Genomic DNA, 24,020 nt, shown 5'->3' with positions numbered 1-24,020 from the left:
CCCGGGAATTACAGGCCAGTTAGTCTTACTTCTGTGGTAGGCAAAGTAATGGAAAGGGTACTGAGGGATAGGATTTACGAGTATCTGGAACGGCACTGCTTGATTAGGGACAGCCAGCACGGATTTGTGAAGGGTAGGTCTTGCCTTACAAGTCTTATTGAATTCTTCGAGGAGGTGACCAAGCATGTGGATGAGGGTAGAGCAGTGGATGTAGTGTACATGGATTTTAGTAAGGCATTTGATAAGGTTCCCCATGGTAGGCTTACGCGGAAAGTCAGGAGGCATGGGATAGAGGGAAATTTGGCCAATTGGATAGAAAACTGGCTAACCGGTCGAAGTCAGAGAGTGGTAGTAGATGGTAAATATTCAGCATGGAGTCCAGTTACAAGTGGAGTTCTGCAGGGATCAGTTCTGGGTCCTCTGCTGTTTGTAATTTTTATTAATGACTTAGATGAGGGAGTCGAAGGGTGGGTCAGTAAATTTGCAGATGATACAAAGATAGGTGGAGTTGTGGACAGTGAGGAGGGCTGTTGTCGGCTGCAGAGGGACTTAGATATGATGCAGAGCTGGGCTGAGGAGTGGCAGATGGAGTTCAACCCTGCCAAGTGTGAAGTTGTCCATTTTGGAAGAACAAATAAGAATGCGGAATACAGGGTTAATGGTAGGGTTCTTGGTCAGGTGGAGGAACAGAGGGATCTTGGGGTCTATGTACATAGATCTTTGAAGGTTGCCACTCAGGTGGATAGAGTTTGTAAGAAGGCCTATGGAGTATTATCGTTCATTAGCAGAGGGATTGAATTCAAGAGTCGTGAGGTGATGTTGCAGCTGTACAGGACTTTGGTTAGGCCACATTTGGAGTACTGTGTGCAGTTCTGGTCGCCTCACTTTAGGAAAGATGTGGAAGCTTTGGAGAGGGTGCAGAGAAGATTTACCAGGATGTTGCCTGGAATGGAGAGTAGGTCGTACGAGGATAGGTTGAGAGTTCTCGGCCTTTTCTCGTTGGAACGGCGAAGGATGAGGGGTGACTTGATAGAGGTTTATAAGATGATCAGAGGAATAGATAGAGTAGACAGTCAGAAACTTTTTCCCCGGGTACAACAGAGTGTTACAAGGGGACATAAATTTAAGGTGAAGGGTGGAAGGTATAGGGGAGATGTCAGGGGTGGGTTCTTCACCCAGAGAGTGGTGGGGGCATGGAATGCGCTGCCCGTGGGAGTGGTAGAGTCAGATTCATTGGCGACCTTTAAGCGGCATTTGGATAGGTACATGGATGGGTGCTTAATCTAGGATAGAAGTTCGGCACAACATCGTGGGCCGAAGGGCCTGTTCTGTGCTGTATTGTTCTATGTTCTATGTTCTATGTTCTATGACTAGTTAACAACCCTATCAACCTGGGTGGCACATTTCAGGGGTCTATGGACATAGACACCAAGATCTCTCTGCTTATCAACATTGCCAAGAATCTTATCATTAGCCCAACACTCTTTATTTCTGTTGCTTCTTCCAAAGTGAATTACCTCACGCTTTTCCATATTAAACTCCATTTGCCACCTCTCAGCCCAGGTCTGCAGTTTACCGATGTCCCTCAGCAACCTGCAACATCCTTCAGCACTCTTCACAACTCCACCAACCAGAGTGTTAACTGTAAATTTACTAACCCATCCTTCAACGCTCTCATCCAGGTCATTTATAAAAATGACAAACAGCAGCGGACCCAAAACAGATCCTTGCAGTACCCCATTAGTAACTGAACTCCAGGATAAACATTTCGCATCAACCACTAGCCTCTGTCTTTCAGCTAACCAATTTCTGATCCAAACCACTAAATAACCCTCAATCCCATTCCTCCGTATTTTGTGCAATAACCCACCATGGGGAACGCTATCAAATGTCTTACTGAAATCCATAAACGCCACACCAACCGCTTTACCCTCATCCACCTGTTAGGTCACCTTCTGAAAGAACTCAGTAAGGTTTGTGAGGCACGACCTACCCTTCACAAAACCGATCAACTTATTCCTTTCTAAATGATTACAAATCTTATCTCTTATAACCTTTTCCAATACTTTAACCACAACCATAGTAAGGCTCACTGGTCTATAATTACCAGGGTTGTCTCTACTCCCCTTCTTGAACAAGGGGACAACATTTGCTATCCTCTAGTCTTTTGGCACTATTCCAATAGACAATGATGACATAAAAATCAAAGCCAAAGGCTCTCCAATCTCCTCCGTCGCTTCCCAGAGAACCCTAGGATAAATCCCATCTGACCCAGGGAACTTATCTATTTTCACACTTTCCAGAATTGCTAATATCTCCTCCTTGTGAACCTGAATCCCATCTGGTCTAGTAGCCTGTGTCTCAGTATTCTCAATTGACAATATTGTCTTTTTCCAATGTGAATACTGCCGAAAAATATTCATTTAGCACTTCTCCTGCCGCCTATTAATGAGGTAAGTTGTCCATTAACAAGGCATTTAATAAGCAGTAATTCCCATTTGGCAACTCACCATTTCCACATGAGAAACTCGCTTCACCTTTCACCGACACCACAATAAATAAAGTGAGATGCTCCTGATATCAAGATTGGCCTCATTGTATTGCTCACATAATTTTGCCACAAATCTCCTCATAGTCCACATTGCTCAGAGCCCTATAACATTTTGTCTATTAGCTTTAGATTTCAGAGGCATGATTTTTCATACCTATATATTTGGCAAAAGATTTATGATAGAAACTAACCACAAATAACTGGCTATGATTTAATGAAAATCATTGACCATGAAGCATTTTCTGAAAAAGTTCCAAGGTTATGATTGTGAGTTTAGTTAAAGGATATGCCAAGAGCATATGCCACATAAATGCAAAGAGGTCACTGCCTATCCTTGGTTCAAAATTGCATCTAACCTTTTTCATATTCATGGAAATAAGTACATTGTCATCGTTGATTACTAAGTATCCCATCAATCATTAATTGCACAATTTGTTCAACATACTGTCACACACACACTAAAATCTCAATTTTAGCTTATTATAGTGGCATATTGTTAAGATTGAATCTGTTAATTTTATTCCAAACATAATGGAAAATGGGCCATAATTTACTGGTAAGTCATTCCAAGACATACGTAATAAATGGGATATCGACCACATTACTTTTTTTCAGCGTTACCCCAAGTCTAATGTGTTATTATTCACACAGTGAATTACTTTATCCTCAAATGTAGACAGATCAAGCAAGATCTACACGTTCCAATGTTATATTTGAGAGCAATACCTCTGAGTGTACTCATTCTATCAGGTGAACATGACTCATATTTGGCAGTGTGTACCAATTTACCAACTCATGCCCAAAATACGCTTTTTGAAACTTGAGAGCAGCTTATAAAATTCCAACAGAAAATTACCATTGTGCATCATTAACATTTTTTACAAAGTTGTCAAAACTACTAATGGGACAAGTTCACATTCAGGAACCCACAGAAGGCACATTTCAACCAGACAAAGGGACAAGAATATGCTCAGAACTGAGATCCTATGTGATCACCACACATAACAGCACAGTGGTGAGACAGAACTGAGGACACATCAGTTGTGTTCTAGTTTCCCAACTAGTTTCCAGTCCTGTTGCATCATCTACAAGCTTCCAAATATAAACAGGAGCGATGGATAATCACCACCATGACATCAGGATATATCAGCAAATTACATCCAGAATGGATGCTCCTTCTGTCATCATTCATTGGAGTAGCACAGTAGAAATAAAATAGTATTCCCAGAGTCATCACAAAAGTTAAAATTTTTTACAAAAATATGCAGAGTTCTCAAATTATCTGTCTTCGAAACTCCAGGTTTAAGAAACCATGAGTAGATTTCTCTACTTTACAAAACATTACTATTTATTAGAAGTAAGTCTACTCTAACTACAGGTAAATAATTAGGAACTGTCAGTATTTAACCCCACTAAATAAAATCCCGTTATAAACACCCCTTGCATGCACATACATCCTACTACTTGTTGTCAATCAGAGCAGCATTTGTATACAACTCCTTGACTCCAACTGATTTGCAAAAAGAACTTCAATTACTGCTTGAACAGGCAGCTGTACAGACGCTGCATACAATGAATGTCAGGTTACTGGCTTTCAACAACATGTAAACAGGCAGGAGGCTGAAAGAACACAACAAGCCAGGCAGCATCAGCAGGTGGAGAAATCGACATTTTAGGTATGACCTTTCTTCAGGACTTGAGATGCTTGGTGAACCATTCCCTAAGTTTGCGTTCAGTTTTCCCGATGTAGAGAAGACCAGAGAGGCAGGTGAACATTTGTTTCAACTGGAAGGAATGTTTGGGGCCTTGGATGGAGGTGAGGGGGGTGGTGTCAAAGAGTTGGAGCACTGAGGATGTCACAGCATTGAAACATGTAGCAATCCTACACCAATCCTTGGCTTTTAAGACAGTTCTTTTCTCATTTCAGAATTCAATTAAAAATACACAAAAATTATTGTACACTTGTAAATAGCTAAACTTTCTTTTGGAAAGGATACAGATGTTGTTTGTGTACCCTGCCTTTAAAATAATTCACCTTTAAGGACTCCATGTGCTGTATATATACAATGTTGTAGCTCTGCCTGGTTATTAGAGCTGAAAATGTGTTGCTGGAAAAGCACAGCAGGTCAGGCGCATCCAAGGAGCAGGAGAATCGACATTTCAGGCATGAGCCCTTCTTCAGGAATGAGGAAAGTGTGTCCAGCAGGCTAAGATAAAAGGTAGGGAGGAGGGACTTGGGGGAGGGGCATTATAAATGTGATAGGCGGAAGGAGGTCAAGGTGAGGGTGATAGGCCGGAGTGGGGGTGGGGGCGGAGAGGTCAGGAGGAAGATTGCAGGTTAGGAAGGCGGTGCTGAGTTCGAGGGATTTGACTGAGACAAGGTGGCGGGAGGGGAAATGAGGAAACTGGAGAAATCTGAGTTCATCCCTTGTGGTTGGAGGGTTCCTAGGCGGAAGATGAGGTGCTCTTCCTCCAACCGTCGTGTTGCTATGGTCTGGCGATGGAGGAGTCCAAGGACCTGCATGTCCTTGGTGGAGTGACATGCAGGTCCTTGGACTCCTCCATCGCCAGACCATAGCAACACGACGGTTGGAGGAAGAGCACCTCATCTTCCGCCGAGGAACCCTCCAACCACAAGGGATGAACTCAGATTTCTCCAGTTTCCTCATTTCCCCTCCCCCCACCTTTTCTCAGTCAAATCCCTCGAACTCAGCACCGCCTTCCTAACCTGCAATCTTCCTCCTGACCTCTCCGCCCCCACCCCCACTCCGGCCTATCACCCTCACCTTGACCTCCTTCCGCCTATCACATTTACAATGCCCCCTCCCCCAAGTCCCTCCTCCCTACCTTTTATCTTAGTCTGCTGGACACACTTTCCTCATTCCTGAAGAAGGGCTCATGCCTGAAACGTCGATTCTCCTGTTCCTTGGATGCTGCCTGACCTGCTGTGCTTTTCCAGCAACACATTTTCAGCTCTGATATCCAGCATCTGCAGTCCTCACTTTCTCCTGCCTGGTTATTAGTCTGCTTTGAGTTTGAAAACTGCACACATAGAAATCAGGCAGTTGCTGTAATGCCTGCTTCATAAATTATAACATGTTTTACTGTTCCCAATAAATTAACCCAGTGCATTAATCAATCCCAAGCAATTAATTATTAAATTGTTCTTATTAACATGACAACCGATTCCCTCCTGCTCTTGCTGCTCCTGTAGTCATTGTTTATATCTTGAGGAGAAGCAAGAGTGGGGAGAGAGAACATGTGATTGGAGAAGTATGAAAAAGACAGAATGTCTCATTGGAAGAGCAGATCTTCATTGATTCTATCTCTTCCATAATCTTTAATGGTGTCTGAAAGTTGATTAATTGATGGGCCCCTAACACCCCTGCCCATGCAATTCGGATCTGATTTTCCAATATGTTTTCGAAGTATGGGGGCGAAAATGTTAGATGGTGACAAAAGCGCCTGTCCCAAGATAAACCACCTGATAATCCATCAGTCAGTTCCATTAAGAGATGACAGGCAGTGTGACAGCCTTATCATAGCCCTTGACACTGCGTTTGGGTCACTAGCAGCTGCTGGCCAATCAGAGGTAGGAAGCTTTTTGGTCATAAGTTCTGCTGATTGAGGACTACACATTGGAGGATCCAGCAGTGCGAAAAAGAATCATTTGTATCTTCTTGTAATGGGGTAGGGAGATGGGAGTCAGGGCTCAGAGAGAAGGACTGGAGTTTGGCTACCACCCCTTCAACCAGAAGATAGTTCATCCTGGTTTTCCCATTTGGGTAACATTTCACCATTGCTGGAGAGGCCAGTGTTTGGAAAAGTGGCAGATCGAGGAACTTAAGGGTTCTTGAATCGACCAGTTAAGAACTTTAATGACTTGTGAATAAAAAGTCCCAATGAACCTGCTCATTCAGCACTAAAATGATGTGAAGAGAGTGATGAGAAGGGAGCAAGTTTCAGTCAGGACCAACTCATCTCATTATGTCCCCTTTTCACTGCCGCTTCTCACCTTCAGAGAGGGAAAACTTGAAGTTATAGTCTCAAAAGCAAAATCTTTCAACCTAAGTCTTGCGTATTTTGTGTGTTTTACTTGAGATACTGCAATTATTCTTTCAGATTTCTTGATGACAACTTTATATCAAAAATATCACCATCATTTTTTATTGGACTGAAGTCTTTGTTGATTTTGTAAGTTCATTTCTTTCACTTACAATTTTGTAAATATTCAGTGGGTTCTCTTTATGATGTCAATTTACTGCCGTTCATATTTTAGTGGTCTTAAAGGTATTAAAATGTTTACAACTAATTTACTGATGCCATTGTTCTAAATAAGGCTGATTTATTTTCAAATTTCTCTGATGTATAGGATATGATGCAGAATGCATTATAGAAAATGTATTGCTCACACAAAAATTCATTGAGCTCACTGCTACTGATGAGTCATCTTGCTTATTCTTTTAGAATATTTCATTTTGCCTTAAAATAATCTACATAATACTGTACCTACCAAATAAATATTCAAACATGCCATCAAACAATTGATCCAGTTTTCTCTCTTCTGCTTACTTTTGCAAACATGAGCAGGGAGAACAGTATCATCTGAGATTCAGCAATACCATTTTCCTCCAATCAAACCTACCTTAGAAATTCACATTTGAGGCCTATAGTCAGTGATTTGAAATTTGTGCATTCAACAACTAATTTGTTTTGTCCCTGTTATCCATTTCATTCCTGTTAGAACCCACAAAATGCCCAAAAAGGATTTTTAAAACATCAAAATTAACCTGCAGGTGTCGTCCTCACATGTCAAACTTCAAAACTAGAAAAACTGACAATGGGGAAATTTACAACTTTAACAATTTGCCCTGGTCATACAACTAACATGGGTAGCATAACATTTAAGCTGAAGATATAAGTCCTTCACGTTATTGGAAGAAAGCACAATGTAACTGCATAAAATTACCTTGGGATCACAACATGAATCTGAAGTAGTATTTATCCTCCATGTGAGCAGTAGCCTTAATTCCATTTATTTGTCTTGTTCTTACATCCCTTTATCCTTTTGTCCTTTGACCATCAACTAACCTGGTCTGTAATACTATCCCTGTTCTCATGGCCTTTGCTTCATTTGTGAATATCACTTCTCCAGTCTCAGAACTGTTGTGGTGTTCTTATACTTTTAAAGGTGGAAATCTTAAAACTGCTATCCAAAACAAGACAGGATGTGATATATTCACATAAATCTGTAGACAGTACAGAGCAGCAGTGCTACAGGTCAGATATGTCCACATACCTTCCCGAATGTAGTCTTACTTTCAAACAAAGAATCAATTTTATTATTTTGCCAATCCTTGATATATAGTTGATAAATTTGTGATGAACCTTTTCTAAATTGTTTACATTTAATCATGTATCCATGCTCTTTCAAGTACTTTTCTTACTTGGATCAACTCCTTTGGGAGGTTTGCTAGAGCTCTTCGGGAGGGTTTAAACTATATTGGCAGGGGGATGGGAACCAGAGCTACGGATCAAATGATGGAGTATGTAGTGAACAGTCAGACACAGCATGCAGAGAGTCTGTGAGGAGGGAAAGGCACTTGATAGGGAAAAGCTGCTGTCAGTGGGATGCATTGAAGTGTGTCTATTTTAATGCAAGAAGTATCAGCATTAAGGATGATGAACTTAGAGCATGGATCAGTACTTGGAACTATGATATTGTGGCCATTATGGAGACTTGGATATCTTAGGGGCAGGAATGGTTGTTGGATGTTCCAGAGTTTAGCTGTTTCAAATGGAATGGTGGGGGGGTGTAAAAGAGGCAGAGGAGTGGCATTGCTAATCAGGGATAATATCACACCTGTAGAAAGGGAGGTTATTGAGGAAGATTTGTCTACTGAGTCATTATGGGTGGAAATCAGAAACAGTCACTTTATTTGGATTTTTTTACAGACCCCTCAATAGCAATAGAGACATGAGGAGCAGATTGGGAAGCAGATTTTAGAAAGGTGCAGAAGTAACAGGGCTGTTGTCATGGGTGACGTTATCTTCCCAATATTGATTGGAACCACCTTATTTCAAATAGTTTGGATGGAGCAGTTTTTGTCAGGTGTGTCCAAGAAGGGTTCCTGACTCAATATGTAGATAGGCCAACTGGAGGGGAGGCCATATTGGATTTGATGCTTGGCAACGAACCAGGCCGGGTGTCAGATCACAACACCCTGACCTTTACTATAAGCATGGAGTGGGATAGGAGCAGACAGTATGGGAAAGTATTTAATGAAGGGAGGGGGCATTACAATGCTATTGGGCAGGAACTGGGGCACCTAAATTGGGAGCAGATGTTCTCACGGAAATACACAACAGAAATGTGGAGGTTGTTTAGGAAGCACTTGCTAATAGTGCTGGGCAGGTTTGTCCCACTGAAGCAAGGAAGGGATGGTAGGTTGAAAGAACCTTGGGTGACAAAGGATGTGGAACATATTGTAAGAGGAAGAAGGAAGCTTACTTACAGTTGAGGAGGCAAGGATCTGACAGGGCTCTAGAGGGTTACAAGATAGCCTAGAAGGAACTGAAGAATGGACTTAAGAGAGCTAGAAGGGAGCATGAAAAAGTAATGATGAGTAGGATTAAGGAAACCCCCAAGGCGTGTGAGGAACAAGAGGATGGCCAGAATGAGGGTGGGGCCGATCAGGAATAGTGGAGGGAACTCATGCCTGGAATTGGAGGATGTAGGGAAGGTCCTTAATGAATACTTTGCTTCAATATTCACTACTGAGAGGGACCTTGGTGTTGCTGAGGACAACATGAAACAGACTGATATGCTGAAACAGGTTGATGTTAAGTAGGAGGATATGCTGAACATTTTGGAAATCATAGATAGATAAGTCCTCTGGGCCAGATAGAATATACCCTAGGATTCTATAGGAAGGGAGGGAAGAGATTGCCATGCCTTTGGTGATGATCTTTGTGCCCACTGGAATAGTGCCAGATGATTGGATGGTGGAAAATGTTATTCCCTAGTTCAAGAATGGTAATAGAGATAAACCTGGGAATAACAGACTAGCCAGTTTCATGTCTGTGGTGGGTAAAGTATTAGAGAGAATTCTGACAGACAGGATTTTTGATTACTTGGAAAACCATAGCTTGATTAGAGATAGTCAACATGGCTTTGTGAGGGCAGTTCAAGCTTCACAAACCTTATTGAATTCTTTGAGGATGTGACAAAACACATTGAGGAAGATAGACCAGTGGATGTGGTGCTCATGGATTTTAGCAAGGCGTTTGATAAGGTTCCCCATGGTAGGCTCATTCAGAAATAAGGATGTATAGGATACAGGGAAATCTAGCAATCTGGATACAGAATTGGCTGACCCTTAGAAGACAGAGGTTAATGGCAGATGGAAAGCATTCAGCCAGGTAGCTTGGTGACCAGTGGTTTTCAGCAGGGATCGGTTCTGGGACCTCTGCTCTTTGTGATTTTTTTTATAAATAACTTGAATGAGGAAGTGGAAGGGTGGGTTAGTAAGTTTGCCAATAACACGAACATTGGTGGAGTGGTAGATAGTGTGGAGGACTGTTGTAGTTTGCAACGGGACATTGATAGGATGCAGAATTGGGCTGAAACGTGGCAGATGGATTTCAACCTGGAAAACTGTGGAGTGATTCACTTTGGAAGGTTGAATTTGAATGCAGATTACAGGATTAAGGGCAGGATTCTTGGCAGTGTGGAGGAACAAAGGGATCTTGGGTCCATGTCCATAGATCCCTCAAAGGTGTCATCCAAGTTGATCGGGTTGACATATGGCTTTCATTAGTGGGGGGGGGTTGGGTTTAAGAGCCGTGAGGTTCTGCTGCAGCTCTATCGAGCCCTGGTTAGACCACACTTAGAATATTGTGTTCCGTTCTGGTCAACTCATTATAGGAAGGATGTGGAAGCTTTAGAGAGGGTGCAGAGGAGAGTTACCAGGATGCTGCCTGGACTGGAGGGTATGTCTTATAAAGAATGGTTGTAGGAACTAGGGTTTTTCTCATTGGAGTGAAGAATGATGAAAGGTGACTTGATATAGGTATACAAGATGATGAGAGGCATAGATAGAGTGGATGGCCAGAGAGCTTTTCCCAGGGTGGAAGTGGCTATCACAAGGGGGCATAATTTTAAGGTGATTAGAGCAAGGTTTAGGGGTGATGTCAGAGGTAGGTTCTTTACATAGAGAGTGGTGGGTGCATGGAATGCACTGCCAGCAGTGATTGTACAGTTAGATATATTAGGGACATTTAAGCAACTCTTGGATAGGCACAAGGAAGATAGTACAATGAAGGTTATGTAGGTTAGTCTAATCTTAGAGAAGGATAAAAGGTGAGCACAACATCAAGGGCCAAAGAGCCTGTATTGTGCTGTATTGTTCTATGTTCTATGTTTCTCAGTCACTAGAAAGATTTGGGGCAGAAATTATGGCTTGGTGTGTCCCACTCAAGAGTAGAAAATGAATATGATTTGAGCCAATTTCACAGACAAATGTTCCTTACCCAAAGGGAGCTTCAGAGACATCTGATCCAAAATTGTGTTGGGACATTTTTCAAGCATTACAAGCAGCTAATGAAAACAGGGTAGGTTCCTTGCATATGGAGGTAGAAAGTTGAAGGTTGCAGAATTAATATTAACAATTTAATAATATCAATATTAATTATTTCAAGCCAATAAATAATTACCTTCTTCGTTTGTAATTGTGTTCTTTTGCTACATCATATTTCTGCAACATACTGTAGTAAATCTGTTTTGCTTTAGATCGATGGTTAACAATTTACTGGAAAATCTGCCAAAGAAAACAATATGTGCTGAAATCCCAAATGTGTATTGGCTGTGAGTGAATACAATTTCTACTTATTTAGAAAGTTAGTATTTTTCTTTCTGATGTAATTTGTGTTTTCAGATCTTTCACATATTGACTTTATTTTCTAAACAGTTATTACAATCCAATTAATCCTATTTTAGCTATGCTCAAATTTGTTTTGTTTCCAACTTTTTTAGAGACTTTGACAGTAATCGTATCAAGTCCTTAAATTACTCAACTTTCCTGGGATGTGATAAACTGATTGTACTGTAAGTATGTTTATGCAGATAAATCCGTTGTAAGATAAAAAAGTGGGAAAAATCCACAATAAGTAAGTTCGTTCATTCACATTGTTGCTGCTTTAACAGAGAAATGCAAATATTTGAAAGTTCACTATCATAGCCTTTGACTGGACAATTAAATTATCTTCACTACATTGGTAATAGATGGATTTTTAACCAGTGCTTCTGGCATTGTGTTCTGCAGTTCTGTCCATTCATAATTCAGTTTTATACTGACTTAATCACGTAAACTCTACCTTTATAACAAAAGGGTGTTGATTTGATGGAAAACTATCTGCTGTTTTGACGATTATGTTTCAAAAGTACAAATTGGTGCCTTTGAATATAATCCATTGAATTTTACACATATCATGTAGCAGCAACCCATCCAGAAACTCCTTTGCAGAAACCTGAAGGACACAGCGAGAATTTCTCAAGATAGTTCAAATTCTGGTCTCGAGGGAGAGTTCAGGACCCAAGACCAATGCAAAATTCCAGCTGAACAGGGGTCAGCTCAAATGGATGTCCATTGCATGCCCTCAACACCACAAGAGCCCTCAGTTGTGATCACTACTGTTTTAAGTCTCTGGATAGTTGCACACTGGATTTAAACTAGCACTTTAATAAAAACAAAATTCTATGGATGCTGGAAATCTGAAATAAAAACAGAAAGTGCTGGAGAAACCTATCAGCTCTGGCAGCATCTGTGGAAAATGAAACAGAATTAACATTTCCAGTCTAATATGACTCTTCTACTCCAGTGTTCTGTGAACCATGTTTCTTTCTCCACAGATACTGCCAGACCTGCTGAGGTATTCCAGGTTCCCTTTTTCTATTACAAGCCAACAGCTGCCAGGCAAGTTTCTATGGAGTCACCCTTCCTGCCCCTCCAACATTCAGCATGACCCCAAGTCTGCTCATCCACAATCTGCGCCCTTTCCTCTGTAGCCAGCTAAAGTTACCTGGTAAATTCCTGCGGATTCTTGAGCAGTAGTTCTTTCGTGATAGGTATTACTGCTGACGGGGGAAAGAGCTCCTCTGGCATGAGGTGATTATGATGCAAACTCAGATCAGATCCTGGTAAAAGACAGACAAGTCTAGCAATGCATTATGAAGACAGGATTAATCTACAAACGTGAGCTGCATGACAAAATTGATACTGTTCACCTGTCTGGGGAAATATATCGCCAGGCACACTGCACTACCAATGCAGGGTCGGAGGCCTGAAAGTTGCCACTTGGGTTTGAAGGCACACGAATGCCTGACTGCCCTCCCTAAACAGGAGAATTTGAACTTCAGCAGTGACCCACTCTTACTTCTTGACACAGAACTGAAGGAAACAATTGAGTTTAAAGATAAACATATCAATTTGAATTAGTAAAAATATAGCTGTGACCTTTTTTTGTTGACAGATACATTCAGCAGAATGAAATTACTACAGTTTCTGAAAAGACATTTGCTCCATTACACAGCTTGATAGAACTGTAAGTTTGCATATTTCCTGATATCACCTATTCAATTTTGCTTTTTGAACAGTTCCTAAACATTTGATATATTATTAAATGTACCTAGCCTTTACATTTAGTGATAATGCCAGAATACTTCTTACTTACCAAAGATATAAAAATACTTTTTTTCCCAACAGTAAAGTGATTTACCTTGTAATGAGGCAGTGCTGCCCAAACATATTCATGTTATGAACTGTCAGTGAGCACTGGTGGAGTGGTGGGTGGAGGAGGAGAAGACCACCTGTGAGCCTGTGAGAGTAGGGAAGTCAGTTTGGCCATTTCCACCTCAAAGTTTGCAATGCCATGGGGTCCTGACCCCCACTTTGGAAAGCCCTGTAATAAGATAAAGGTGGGACAAAATAATCAGGAATAGCTGAATTGGCAGTTATAAGGCAAAACTACATGCATTACATGAAAAATGTTATTTTCTCTCATTTCCATCTCTGACCTAAGTGTCACCTGATTTATGGTTTGTAAATAGGCCAATTTAGCACAATCAGGAGAAAATAGGTCAAGGTGTAGTTAATGCAGTTACTGCTATTGCTACAAAATCTACCATTTCATCTCAAAATGTTCCCCTTAAAAAAGTTCAGATACTTGATTGATTTTGAAGTACACTCTAGTTCATAAACATTTTGAATCCTTCAAGACTGTTACCTTTGTTAATTAACAGCATTTAGTGGATAAAGCATCACACGTTAAAAAAAAATTGGGTACCATTGTGAAAAATAAAGGATTTAATGTCATTTTGTTTTCCGTGCTGAACTTGGATCACTTTTCAAACATCCTTGCATTTTAAAGTTCTGAACCTAAGCATAGGAAATAATTGTGGAGTCATCTTTCCTGCTCCTCCGACATCCAGCACGACCCTGTACCACAATATGTGTACCACAAGTATAAGAAGATTTTTTTTAAAAAAGGTGCATGATTAGGAAATCTTGCCCTTGGACATGGATCATCTTGCAATGAGGGTCATCCTCATTGTGCTGGAGGCACTATTTCTGGCAGGGGAAATTTTCTTTTTGTAGGTCAGGAAAGTGCTTCAGCACTTGTTGCAGCATAAGGCTGCTGAGGGACAGATAAAGAAATCTCAGGGACCCCATGAGTATGTAGGACTGTACCATCACAGATGTCTGAATAAACTGTCAATACAGGATCTATGGGATTCTTTTCAATGATATTCTGATTTGCAGGGCTACTGGAAAAGACAACCTCCCCCTACAGGCAATTAATAGGGATATTAAGTTTCTTGTTTTCTTTCTCTCTCTCTCTCTCTCTCTCTATCTCTATGTCTGTCTGGAGTGCTTTTCTAAACACAATAAAACACACAAGAAAAAATTCATTCACCCTCACTTTTTCTTTATTCAGCACTTGTACTATTTCTTATCATCTTTTCTTCTCAAATTTTCAATCTATTCCCCTATCATTCTTGATAATACATCTGCAGTTACATTATTCTTTCATTATGAACAATTTCCATATTATGAGTTTGAATTGACATGCTCCATCAAAATATTCTCACCTTTCAAGTCTTAATTTCAAGACCAAATTACCCTCACTTTCTTGATCTCACTTTTGGCAAGATGTATTACTAAGTCAATTAACCAACTACTTAAGTAAGTCATAGAGTTATAGAGATATACAGGACGGAAACAGACCCTTTGGTCCAACTTGTCCATGCTGACCAGATATCCCAACCCAATCTAGTCCCACTTGTCAGCACCCAGACCATATCCCTCCAAACTGTTCCTGTTTGTATACCCAGCCAGATGCCTTTTAAATGTTGCAATTGCACTAGCCTCCACCACTTCCTCTGGCAGCCCATTCTACATATTCTTCCCAGGTGATGTTGCATAGATCAAGAGAATGCTACAACATAGAGTCATAGAGATGTACAGCACAGAAACAGACCCTTCGTTCCAACTCATCTATGTGGACAAGATATCCCATCCCAATCTAGTCCCACCTGCCAGCACCTGGCCCATGCCCCTCCAAACCTTTCCTATTCATATACCCATCCAGATGCCTTTTAAATGTTACAATTGTACTAGCCTCCACCACTTCCTCTGGCAACTCATTCCATACACGTACCACCCTCTGCATGAAAAGGTTGCCCCTTCGGTCTCTTTTATATCTTGTCCCTCTCACTCTAAACCTATGCCCTCTAGTTCTGGACTCCCCCACCCCAGGGAAAAGACGTTGTCTATTTATCCTATCCATGCCCCTCAGCCTTCGACGCTCCAGGGAAAACAGCCCTAGCCTATTCAACCTCTCCCTAAAGCTCAAATCCTCCAACCCTGGCAACATCCTTATAAATCTTTTCTGACCCTTTCAAGTTTCATAACATCTTTCCGATAGGAAGGAGACCAGAATTGCACGCAATATTCCAACAGTGGCCTAACCAATGTCCTGTAAGGTCGCAACATGACCTCCCAACTCCTGTACTAAATACTCTAACCAATAAAGGAAAGCATATCAAATGCCATCTTCACTATCCTATCTACTTGCGACATCACTTTCAAGGTGCTATGAACCTGCACTTCAAGGTCTCTTTAATCAAATCTTTGGAATGTAGCTGGGGTGTTTTGAAACTCAAATTAGATGATTCAGTTGATCAAAACCTATTTAGAGCAACAAAAGCTAATACATCTTTAACTCATAATATTAATGGAACTTGTCTACACCCTTCAATAAATTTGTTTTAGGAAGGAATGAGGTAGTGCCAACTCTATCAACATAATTTTCTGGCTGAGGAGATGGGTACAAATCTGTTTTGATTACTGTATTTACTTTTCGTAGTTAATGCAGAATCTAGTCAAATCATCCAGCTGAGAAACTAAAGAGACCAGTGAACTCCAGCTGTTTTGATTAGGTTCAATAGATTTCCTAGCATGCATTCAACGTGTTGATATATGGCTTTAAGAGGTGTACTTTATTCTGGTTGAAGAATGAAGAGAAGTTGAGACAGAAGTGATGAGTAGTCTGCTACAGAGCCAATAAATTAAACATTTTGTGAGGCCTTGAGTTGTTTTTTTAAGTTGAAACAATAGAAGCAGCTTGAATGAGTGGGGTCAAGGTCCCACAGAACCAGGACTGTATTGGGTTTTAGCCTGTAGTAGCAGTTGCTGGGATCTTGAAGCTGGATGTAAAAGTTGTTATTTCTCTCTGTTACAGCTAAAAGCTAGGGTTCTCATCCTGCTAGAATTGCACTTGAGACATTCTATTTTACTGAATTTGCCTTTGCCAAGGTTGTGTCTATGGGATGTTACCATACTGGAACAGTTAATTGGTAGTAGCTAATATATATATTATTTTGATAGACTTATAGTTAAGCCAATTCTTTTCTTTTATTTTTATTTTGTCCATATTTAAATTATAGTTTTTGTTTGTTTCAAGCCCAGTAGTTTGACCAATTAAATTGCATCTGGAACACAACGCCTTATACTTATCTTTAAAATAAGAAAAGTTTAGGGTGTAGACTATGTCCTTAATATATTTTGAGGGGGTTTGGTCTGGTCCATAACAGTGGCCTTTTAAAGATGGCACAAGCACAAGGGATGTTAGTCTTTTGGTGGACAACTGCTGAGTGGTGAATTATTTTGGGAGGTTACATGCTAAACTGGAGCAGAAACCAGACATGAGAGATGTCATTCGGGGTATGGTAGGCAATTAATGAGGCAACTTTGATGAGATGGAGATGAAAGCTTGCTAGACGTCTAGGCAAGAAATCGTCCAGAAAATTTGACACAACGTAGACTTATCCAAAAATAACAAGATTCAGATCCTGGTGTCGCTTCAATTTTCACTAATCCCAAATGCTGTGCAAATATTTTAAATTAGTCCTGCCAATGTAGCTTTTGCAGGATATTCCACTTTATCTTCTTTGTCAATTCTATGGCCATTGCCTTTGGTAATTCTTGTGAATCAATTAGAGATATGTCCTCTATTAGCAGGATATTTTAGCTGCTTCCAATGCCAACTTATTTTACAGAATGAGAAAGCTGGTATCTGTCCAGTTAATCCTTATCAATTTTTCTTATTCCATGCCCAAACTCACGATGTCTGCATTCAAAGATTCCAAATCAGCCCATAAAATTTTATCAAGACACTGGTTGGAAGAATGCATTGGAAGTCAAACCGCACCATTCCACAAGCCATCACAAACAGGAAATATGACTTATTTAATCACAAGGATTCTTAATCCTTGATTGTGACTACTATCTAAGATAAATGAAACTCAAACCAGGTTTCATCAATGAATAAGAAATCAAACACTTATTTGTTATAACAAAATTATCCTTTAACATGTCACAAAAGTAGATTATTAATATACTATACCTCATTTAAATCCAAACATGCACATGTTCATTAACAAATGGGCTGGACAAGATAAGACAGATGAGACAGAGTGTTTCTCATAAATACTGTGGATGGAAAATGTTGGCAAAAATGAGCAAAATCAAAATTAGGTGACTTTTCTTTTGGCTTGTAGTGATGACATCACTGCAGCAAATTTTAATTCAGTGACTGACCAGTTAGACTTTGGTTTGGGTTAGAAGTTTTCTTCCTTTGCAGAGAGTTTGAATGTTATTTCTTCCATTCAAGGGAAGAGAGCAAGAGAGTGTGAGAGAGTATGAGATTTGGCTTGCTTACAGGTTTTTGAAGGTCTAAGAATCCAACTGCTCTCTCTCCTCTCAGTTCTGAGATAAATTGTTATGGAAAATTCAAAAGCTGCTTCTGGCCAGTTTCTTTCTTTCCCAAAGGCACCTGGCACTAGCATCACTCAAAAAAGTATCCAATCCAGCTTCTCCTAAAAGTTGCAAGCCCTTGGGTAATCATTAAAAGATCACTCAGTTCTACTCTTCCTTCAAGTTCAAAAAATAAACCAGGTTCTTTTCCGTCAACACAGCAGTTCCAATTTCTGGTTTACATTTCAATTAAAATAAATGTAGTCCTTTCAATGATCATTCATTTTGTATTTTTCTCAGGGAAATATCATCAAACAAGATTCAGGAACTACCCAAGCACCTTTTCAAAAATGTAAAATTATTGATAAAATTGTAAGTAGCACTAATTAATGTTATTATAATTTATGTATTAGTATTTACTATAATTTACATTTTTCATTTTAATAACAAAAATTACCATTAATCTCTTTCAGGAATATATCTAACAATCCCCTCAAGTTTATTCACCCTGATCAGTTTGATACTCTTAGCCAACTTCAATCTCTGTAAGTTAATTATACAATCTAGATGAATATGAACTGATGTTTTGCAGAACAAAATAAAATCTTGTACACAATCTATATGATACAGCTCGGTTATATAATTTTATATAGTTTGGCTTGAATTCACTACATGAACAAAATTGTGTATAAGATTAAACAAGAAAAAAACTGCTTGGAATTATTTTGCTTCAATTTGAAGACAAAGAAAACCATATTTGTGTCTGAGATTTGACTATTTCTGAAAAAAAATTGAGTTTGTAATGCATTTTTTTAATTTAAAAGAAGATTTGAATATCATGTTTAAAAAAAAATCAGTTCTTTGGGTTTTTTGCTTTTTTAAAATTTGGAATCTAGCTACTACATAACTTGAAGTTGTTTTCCCATTTTGCTTTAACAGCGGTATTGAAGGAATAGAAATTGCAAACATAGAAAGCCGAATGTTTAAGCCCATGACAAAACTAGAACATATGTAAGTAAACAGTTAAAGATTCACCATGTTGTATCTTTTCCTAGGTAAATACAATAGCTTTTAATTTATCATTTAATATGTATTAGAAAGAAGTAATGCTTTTAATATCAGTTGAGATAATTGTTTGAAAATTCATCCCACAGTATATAAATCCATTTATGAAAATGAAACAAGAAGTAGATGCAATGATGGGCTTTCAGAAATGGAAATCTACGGGCAGCACATGTGAAAAAATTAGGCATGTTGTGCTGTCAACAATTTGCTGCCACATAAACTAATCTGGCTGATTATTTCAGAGCATTCATTTTTACCACTCTACGTTGCTGGAAGATCTTCCTTCAAATTTTGATTAATCCCTTTGGATCAACAACTACTTGAAAAAGCATCCATAATTTTACCAGGTTTTGATGTTTTAGGAGGCAGGATAGCAAACAACATGGCATTTTATTTATATGTCTTATTTTATATGATAGCAGATTGGTGTCTGGAGGCCAGGAGTGTCACTTAAGTGGTATTAAGGACTGATCCCTGCCTTTGCAGGCTCTGAGTAGTTTCCTACCAGCTCATTGAAAGATGGCTCAGGGAACAATGGCAGCTTCCCAGTAGTCTTAAGGATAAGGTTGTTCTTTTGGGCATTTCATGGTCTCAGAGTGGTCCCATAGTTGCCCCCTCATCAACAATGTTGTCCATGCTTCAAGCACTCAACACCACATAACTCACCCCTGATCCCAAATGTCCCCAACCCTACTTAACCCCTTTCAAAGGCAACTCAACCATTGATGCACCTTCTCAACAATGGTGGCCTCAGCACTGGCCACCACTAGCAGTGAGGCCAATGAACTACCACTTCCTAAATGGCTGACATCTTTAGGAGATGGGCCAGCATCCTTAACAGGGACAAGAGCCTTGATTGCAGTTGCTTAATTGGCTTCTGCCAGAGATGTGCTTCCTGTTTTCTCCAGGCAAAAGTGAGGACTGCAGATGCTGGTGATTAGAGTCAAGAGTGTGGTGCTGGAAAAGCACAGCAGGTCAGGCAGCATCTGAGAAGCAGGAGAATCAACATTTTGGGCAAAAGCCCTTCATCAGGATTGAGGCTGTGAGCTGATGGGGTGGAGAGATAAATGGGACAAAGATGGGGCTGGGGGAAGGTAGCTGAGAGTGCAATAGATAGAAAGAAGAGGGGGTAGTAGTGATAGGTTGGAGAGGAGAGTGGAGTGGATAGGTGGGAAGGAAGATGGACAGGTAGGACATATCATGAGGGCGGTGCCGAATTGGAAGGTCGAAACTGGGATAAGGTGTGGGGAGGGAAATGAGGAAACTGATGAAATCCACATTAATGCTGTGTGGTTGAAGGATCCTGAGGTAGAAGATGAAGCGTTCCTCCAGGCATCAGGTGGTTTGGGATGGCGATGGAGAAGGCTCAGGACCTTGGCAAAGTGGGAGGGGAAGATGAAGTGTTCAGCCATGGGCAGTGGGATTGGTTGGTATGAGTGTCCTGGAGATGTTCTTTGAGCACTCTACAGGTTGACGTCCTGTCTCCCCAATGTAGAGGAGATTGCATCAGGAGCAACAGATACAGTGTGGAAGTGCAGGTAAAACTCTGATGGCTATAGAAGGCTCCTTTGGGGCCTTGGACAGAGGTGAGGTGGGGGCGAATGTGAGCACAGGTTTTGTAATTCCTGCAGTAGCAGGGGAAAATGCTGGGAGGGGAGGGTGGGTTGGTGGAGGGCATGGACCTGATAAGAGAGTTGCAGAGGGAATGGTCTTCATGGGAATGGATAGAGGTGGGGAGGAAAATATATCTGTGGTGGTAGGGTCCATTTATAGGTGGCAGAAATGGCAGAAGATGTATACAGAGGCTTAATGGGATGGAAGGTGAGAACTAGGGGTGAGTGGGTTCTGTCCTTGTTGCAGTTGAAGGGGTGGGGTTTGAGGACGAAGGTGCAGGAAGTGGATGAGATGCGCTGGAGGGCATCATCAACCACATGGGAGGGGTAATTGTGGTCTTTAAAGAAGGAGGCCATCTGGTGTGTTCTGTGGTAGAACTGGTCCTCCTGGGGGCAGATGTGGCAGAGGCAGAGGAATTGGGAGTAAGGGATAGCATTTTTAGAGGAAGCAGGGTGGGAGGCAGTGGGTTTGTAGAAGATGTCAGTGTTGTGTCAATCACCGTTGATGGAGATGGAGAAGTCCAGAAAGGGGAGGAAGGAGCCTTCCACATCCATCAGTTTCACCTGTACTTCCACACATATCATTTACTGTATCCATTGTTCCCAATGCAGTCTCCTCTACACTGGGGAGACAGGACACCTACTTGCAGAGCACTTCAAAGAACATTTCCACAACTACCCCTCCCAAGGACATGCAGAGCCTAGGCCTCCTCCATCGCCACTCCCTAACCACCCAATGCCTGGAGGAAGAACGCCTCATCTTCCGCCTTGGGACCCTCCAACCACATGGCATCAATGTGAATTTCACCAGTTTCCTCATTCCCCACTCCCCATCTTATCCCAGTTTCAACCTTCCAACTCAGCACCACCCTCATGACCAGTCCTACCTGTCCATCTTCCTTCCCACCTATCCACTCCACCCTCCTCTCCGACCTATCACCTTTACCCTCACCTCCATCTACCTATCGCACTCCAGCTACCTTCCCCCCAGCCCACCTACCTCCCGTTTATCTCTCCACCCCCTTGTCTTGCAGCCTCGTTCCTGATGAAGGCTTTTCCTCGAAATGTTGATTCTCCTGCTCCTCGGATGCTGCCTGACCTGTCGTGCTTTTCCAGCACCACACTCTCGACTCTTATTTTCTCTGTCAGCCAAAGGATAGCCTCCCACTTTTGGCCCTAACAGAAAGACTTCAACAATTCTGTTTAAATTCAACTATATATGAAGCTCTGTCTGTTAAGAAAGCCTGTAATTCAAGGTGGCTGCGAAGAGTTAATAAATAAAAGAATAACCTAAAGTATGTGGACAGAAATCCTCCAGAACCAGCACGTTCTAATGGTTATTGCAAAATGAAATTGTCCCCGGTCAATCCCACACTAGCACTGACATGAAGACTAACATTGTCCTGAATTTTTATGCCACAAAGCATCCATAAGGGTATTACAAGAATCAGTCATGTTGATCCTTTGGCCTTCAGAGACAAGACAGACTTTTTCACGAAAAGTAATGGAAGTTTGCAAGGTATACTTGGGGATGTTGTGACGCAGCTTGCTTGACAAAAATTACAGAGGTATTCTTTTAGCCTGGTTTGCTGTAATAGTGACTGTTGTTATTTTTTTAGTATCATTGAAGTACTGAATTGGACAGCCATCTTAAATAAATATAGCTTACTTTGGTTTTTAAATTGGGCGCATCTCACAGTCAGTCTTGTAAACCTCCTCTACACAATAAGAGTTCCCTTTCTCAGATAAGACAACCAGCTCTGCATGCAGTATTCCAAGTGTGGGCTCACCAAGGCCTTGTTTAATTGCAGCAAGACATTCCTGCTCCTGTGCTCAAATCCTCTCGCTATGAAGGCGCTTATATTATTTTCTTTCGTTACCATCTGCTGCATCTTCATGCTTACCTTCGGCAACAGGTGTACAAGAACACCCAGGTTTCATTGTGCATTCCCCTCTCTCTATTTACAGCCGTTTAGATAATAATCTACCCACTTGTTTTGTTACTGAAGCAGATAAACTCACATTCATCCACCTTATTCTGCATCTGTCATTCATTTGCCCACTCATTCAGTTTGTCTAAGTCACACTAACGCATCTCTGTATCCTTCTCACAGCTAACGCTCCTCCACGGCTTTGTGTACTCTGCAAATTTGGGGATATTACATTTAGTTCCTTCTCCAATTAACTTATATTATGAATAGTTGGGGTCCTAGCATTGATCCCTGTGATGCTCCATTTGTCATTGTCTGTCATTTGGAAAAAGACCTGTTTATTCCTACTGTGTTTCCTGTCTGTCAACCAGTTTTCTATTCATATCAAATCACTACCCCAAATCCCATGCACTATGATTTTATACATTAACCCCTTATGTGAGACATTGTTGATCACCTTCTGACAATCTAATTAAACCACATCCACTGGCTCCCTCTCATCAACTCTATTAGTTAAATCTTTGAAGAATTCCAATCAATTTGACAAGCATGATTTCCCTTTTGTAAATCTATGCTGTTTGTCCAATCCTGTCACTGTTTTTCAAGTATTCTGTTATTAAATCTTTTATATTGGACTCTAGTATTTTCACCACTACTGACATCAGGCTGACTGGTGTATAATTCCTGATTTTTCTCTCTAACTCTCCTTTTAATTAGAAGGGTTACATTAACTACCCTCCAAAGATCTAGCTGACTAAAATCAATAAAAGTAATTATTTTGCCTGACATACATTTGATAAAATTAATTTTCCACTTCCTTCTTACAAGATACATTTTGTAAATCTGTATAAAGGACTGCTGTTCACCCTTTCAGGAGTGGTAATGCTGTATGGTTGCATAATGGGTTAGTGAACTACATGGAATACTACAACCTTCATCCGTCTGTGTCTGTGAAAAAGCCTGAGCAATTCGTTGCTGGGGGCTCATTTCATTCAGAACAGCGCCCATGTTTGTGTACATGTTGCACACTGTTCATTGTTACTCAGTACATGGTGTCGCTCAAGGATGGTTTCACATAATCTCCATCAGGTATAAACAATCAGGTACTTGGGATTTCTTGTGTAACAGTTTGTACAGTCTATGATTTTGGTCCCAAATTTTTCTTGGATAAAGTGAGGTTATTAAAGAGAGATCCTAAGTCTGTGTTAATGACCTCCAGTTGTGCAGGTGTGAAGTTGCCCACTTCAGCAAGGAAAAACAGAATTACAGTATTATTTAATTAGTTGTAGATTGGGAAATGTTGACTATCAAAGGGACCTGGGTGTTAATGTTCATCGATCACTGAAAGCAAGCATGCAGATCCAGTAAGCAGTTGGGAAGGCAATTATTATTCTGACCTCTATTGCAAAAGGGTTCGAGTACCACAACAAAGACGTTTTACTGCAGCTGTTCAGACTATTGGTGAGACCACACCTGAAGTATTGATTGCAACTTCGGTAACTCAACGTAAGAAAAAGATATACTTGCCATATTTAAACTGCAATGA

The 24,020-nt window shown here is 40.6% G+C and overlaps 1 protein-coding gene across 4 annotated transcripts in view; it reads left to right on the top strand.

The window, feature by feature from the left end:
* Positions 1-24,020, top strand: part of rxfp2b (relaxin family peptide receptor 2b) — a 158,282-nt gene that overhangs the window by 92,144 nt on the left and 42,118 nt on the right. For all 4 annotated transcript variants that reach the window (XR_011961498.1, XM_072577251.1, XM_072577252.1 and 1 more), the window contains 7 exons: positions 6,674-6,745; positions 11,343-11,417; positions 11,586-11,657; positions 13,082-13,153; positions 18,166-18,237; positions 18,339-18,410; positions 18,805-18,876. Coding sequence is in view for 3 of the 4 variants with exons in the window: in XM_072577251.1 (XP_072433352.1) it covers positions 6,674-6,745; positions 11,343-11,417; positions 11,586-11,657; positions 13,082-13,153; positions 18,166-18,237; positions 18,339-18,410; positions 18,805-18,876 (507 nt within the window). In the remaining variant the exon portion in view is untranslated. The remainder of the gene's footprint in view (positions 1-6,673; positions 6,746-11,342; positions 11,418-11,585; positions 11,658-13,081; positions 13,154-18,165; positions 18,238-18,338; positions 18,411-18,804; positions 18,877-24,020) is intronic.

The sequence above is a fragment of the Chiloscyllium punctatum genome, chromosome 9 (assembly GCF_047496795.1).
Source record: "Chiloscyllium punctatum isolate Juve2018m chromosome 9, sChiPun1.3, whole genome shotgun sequence".
Classification (NCBI taxonomy): domain Eukaryota; kingdom Metazoa; phylum Chordata; class Chondrichthyes; order Orectolobiformes; family Hemiscylliidae; genus Chiloscyllium; species Chiloscyllium punctatum.
Note: the sequence above shows the minus strand (reverse complement) of the source record. Positions and strands in the feature narration are given on the sequence as shown.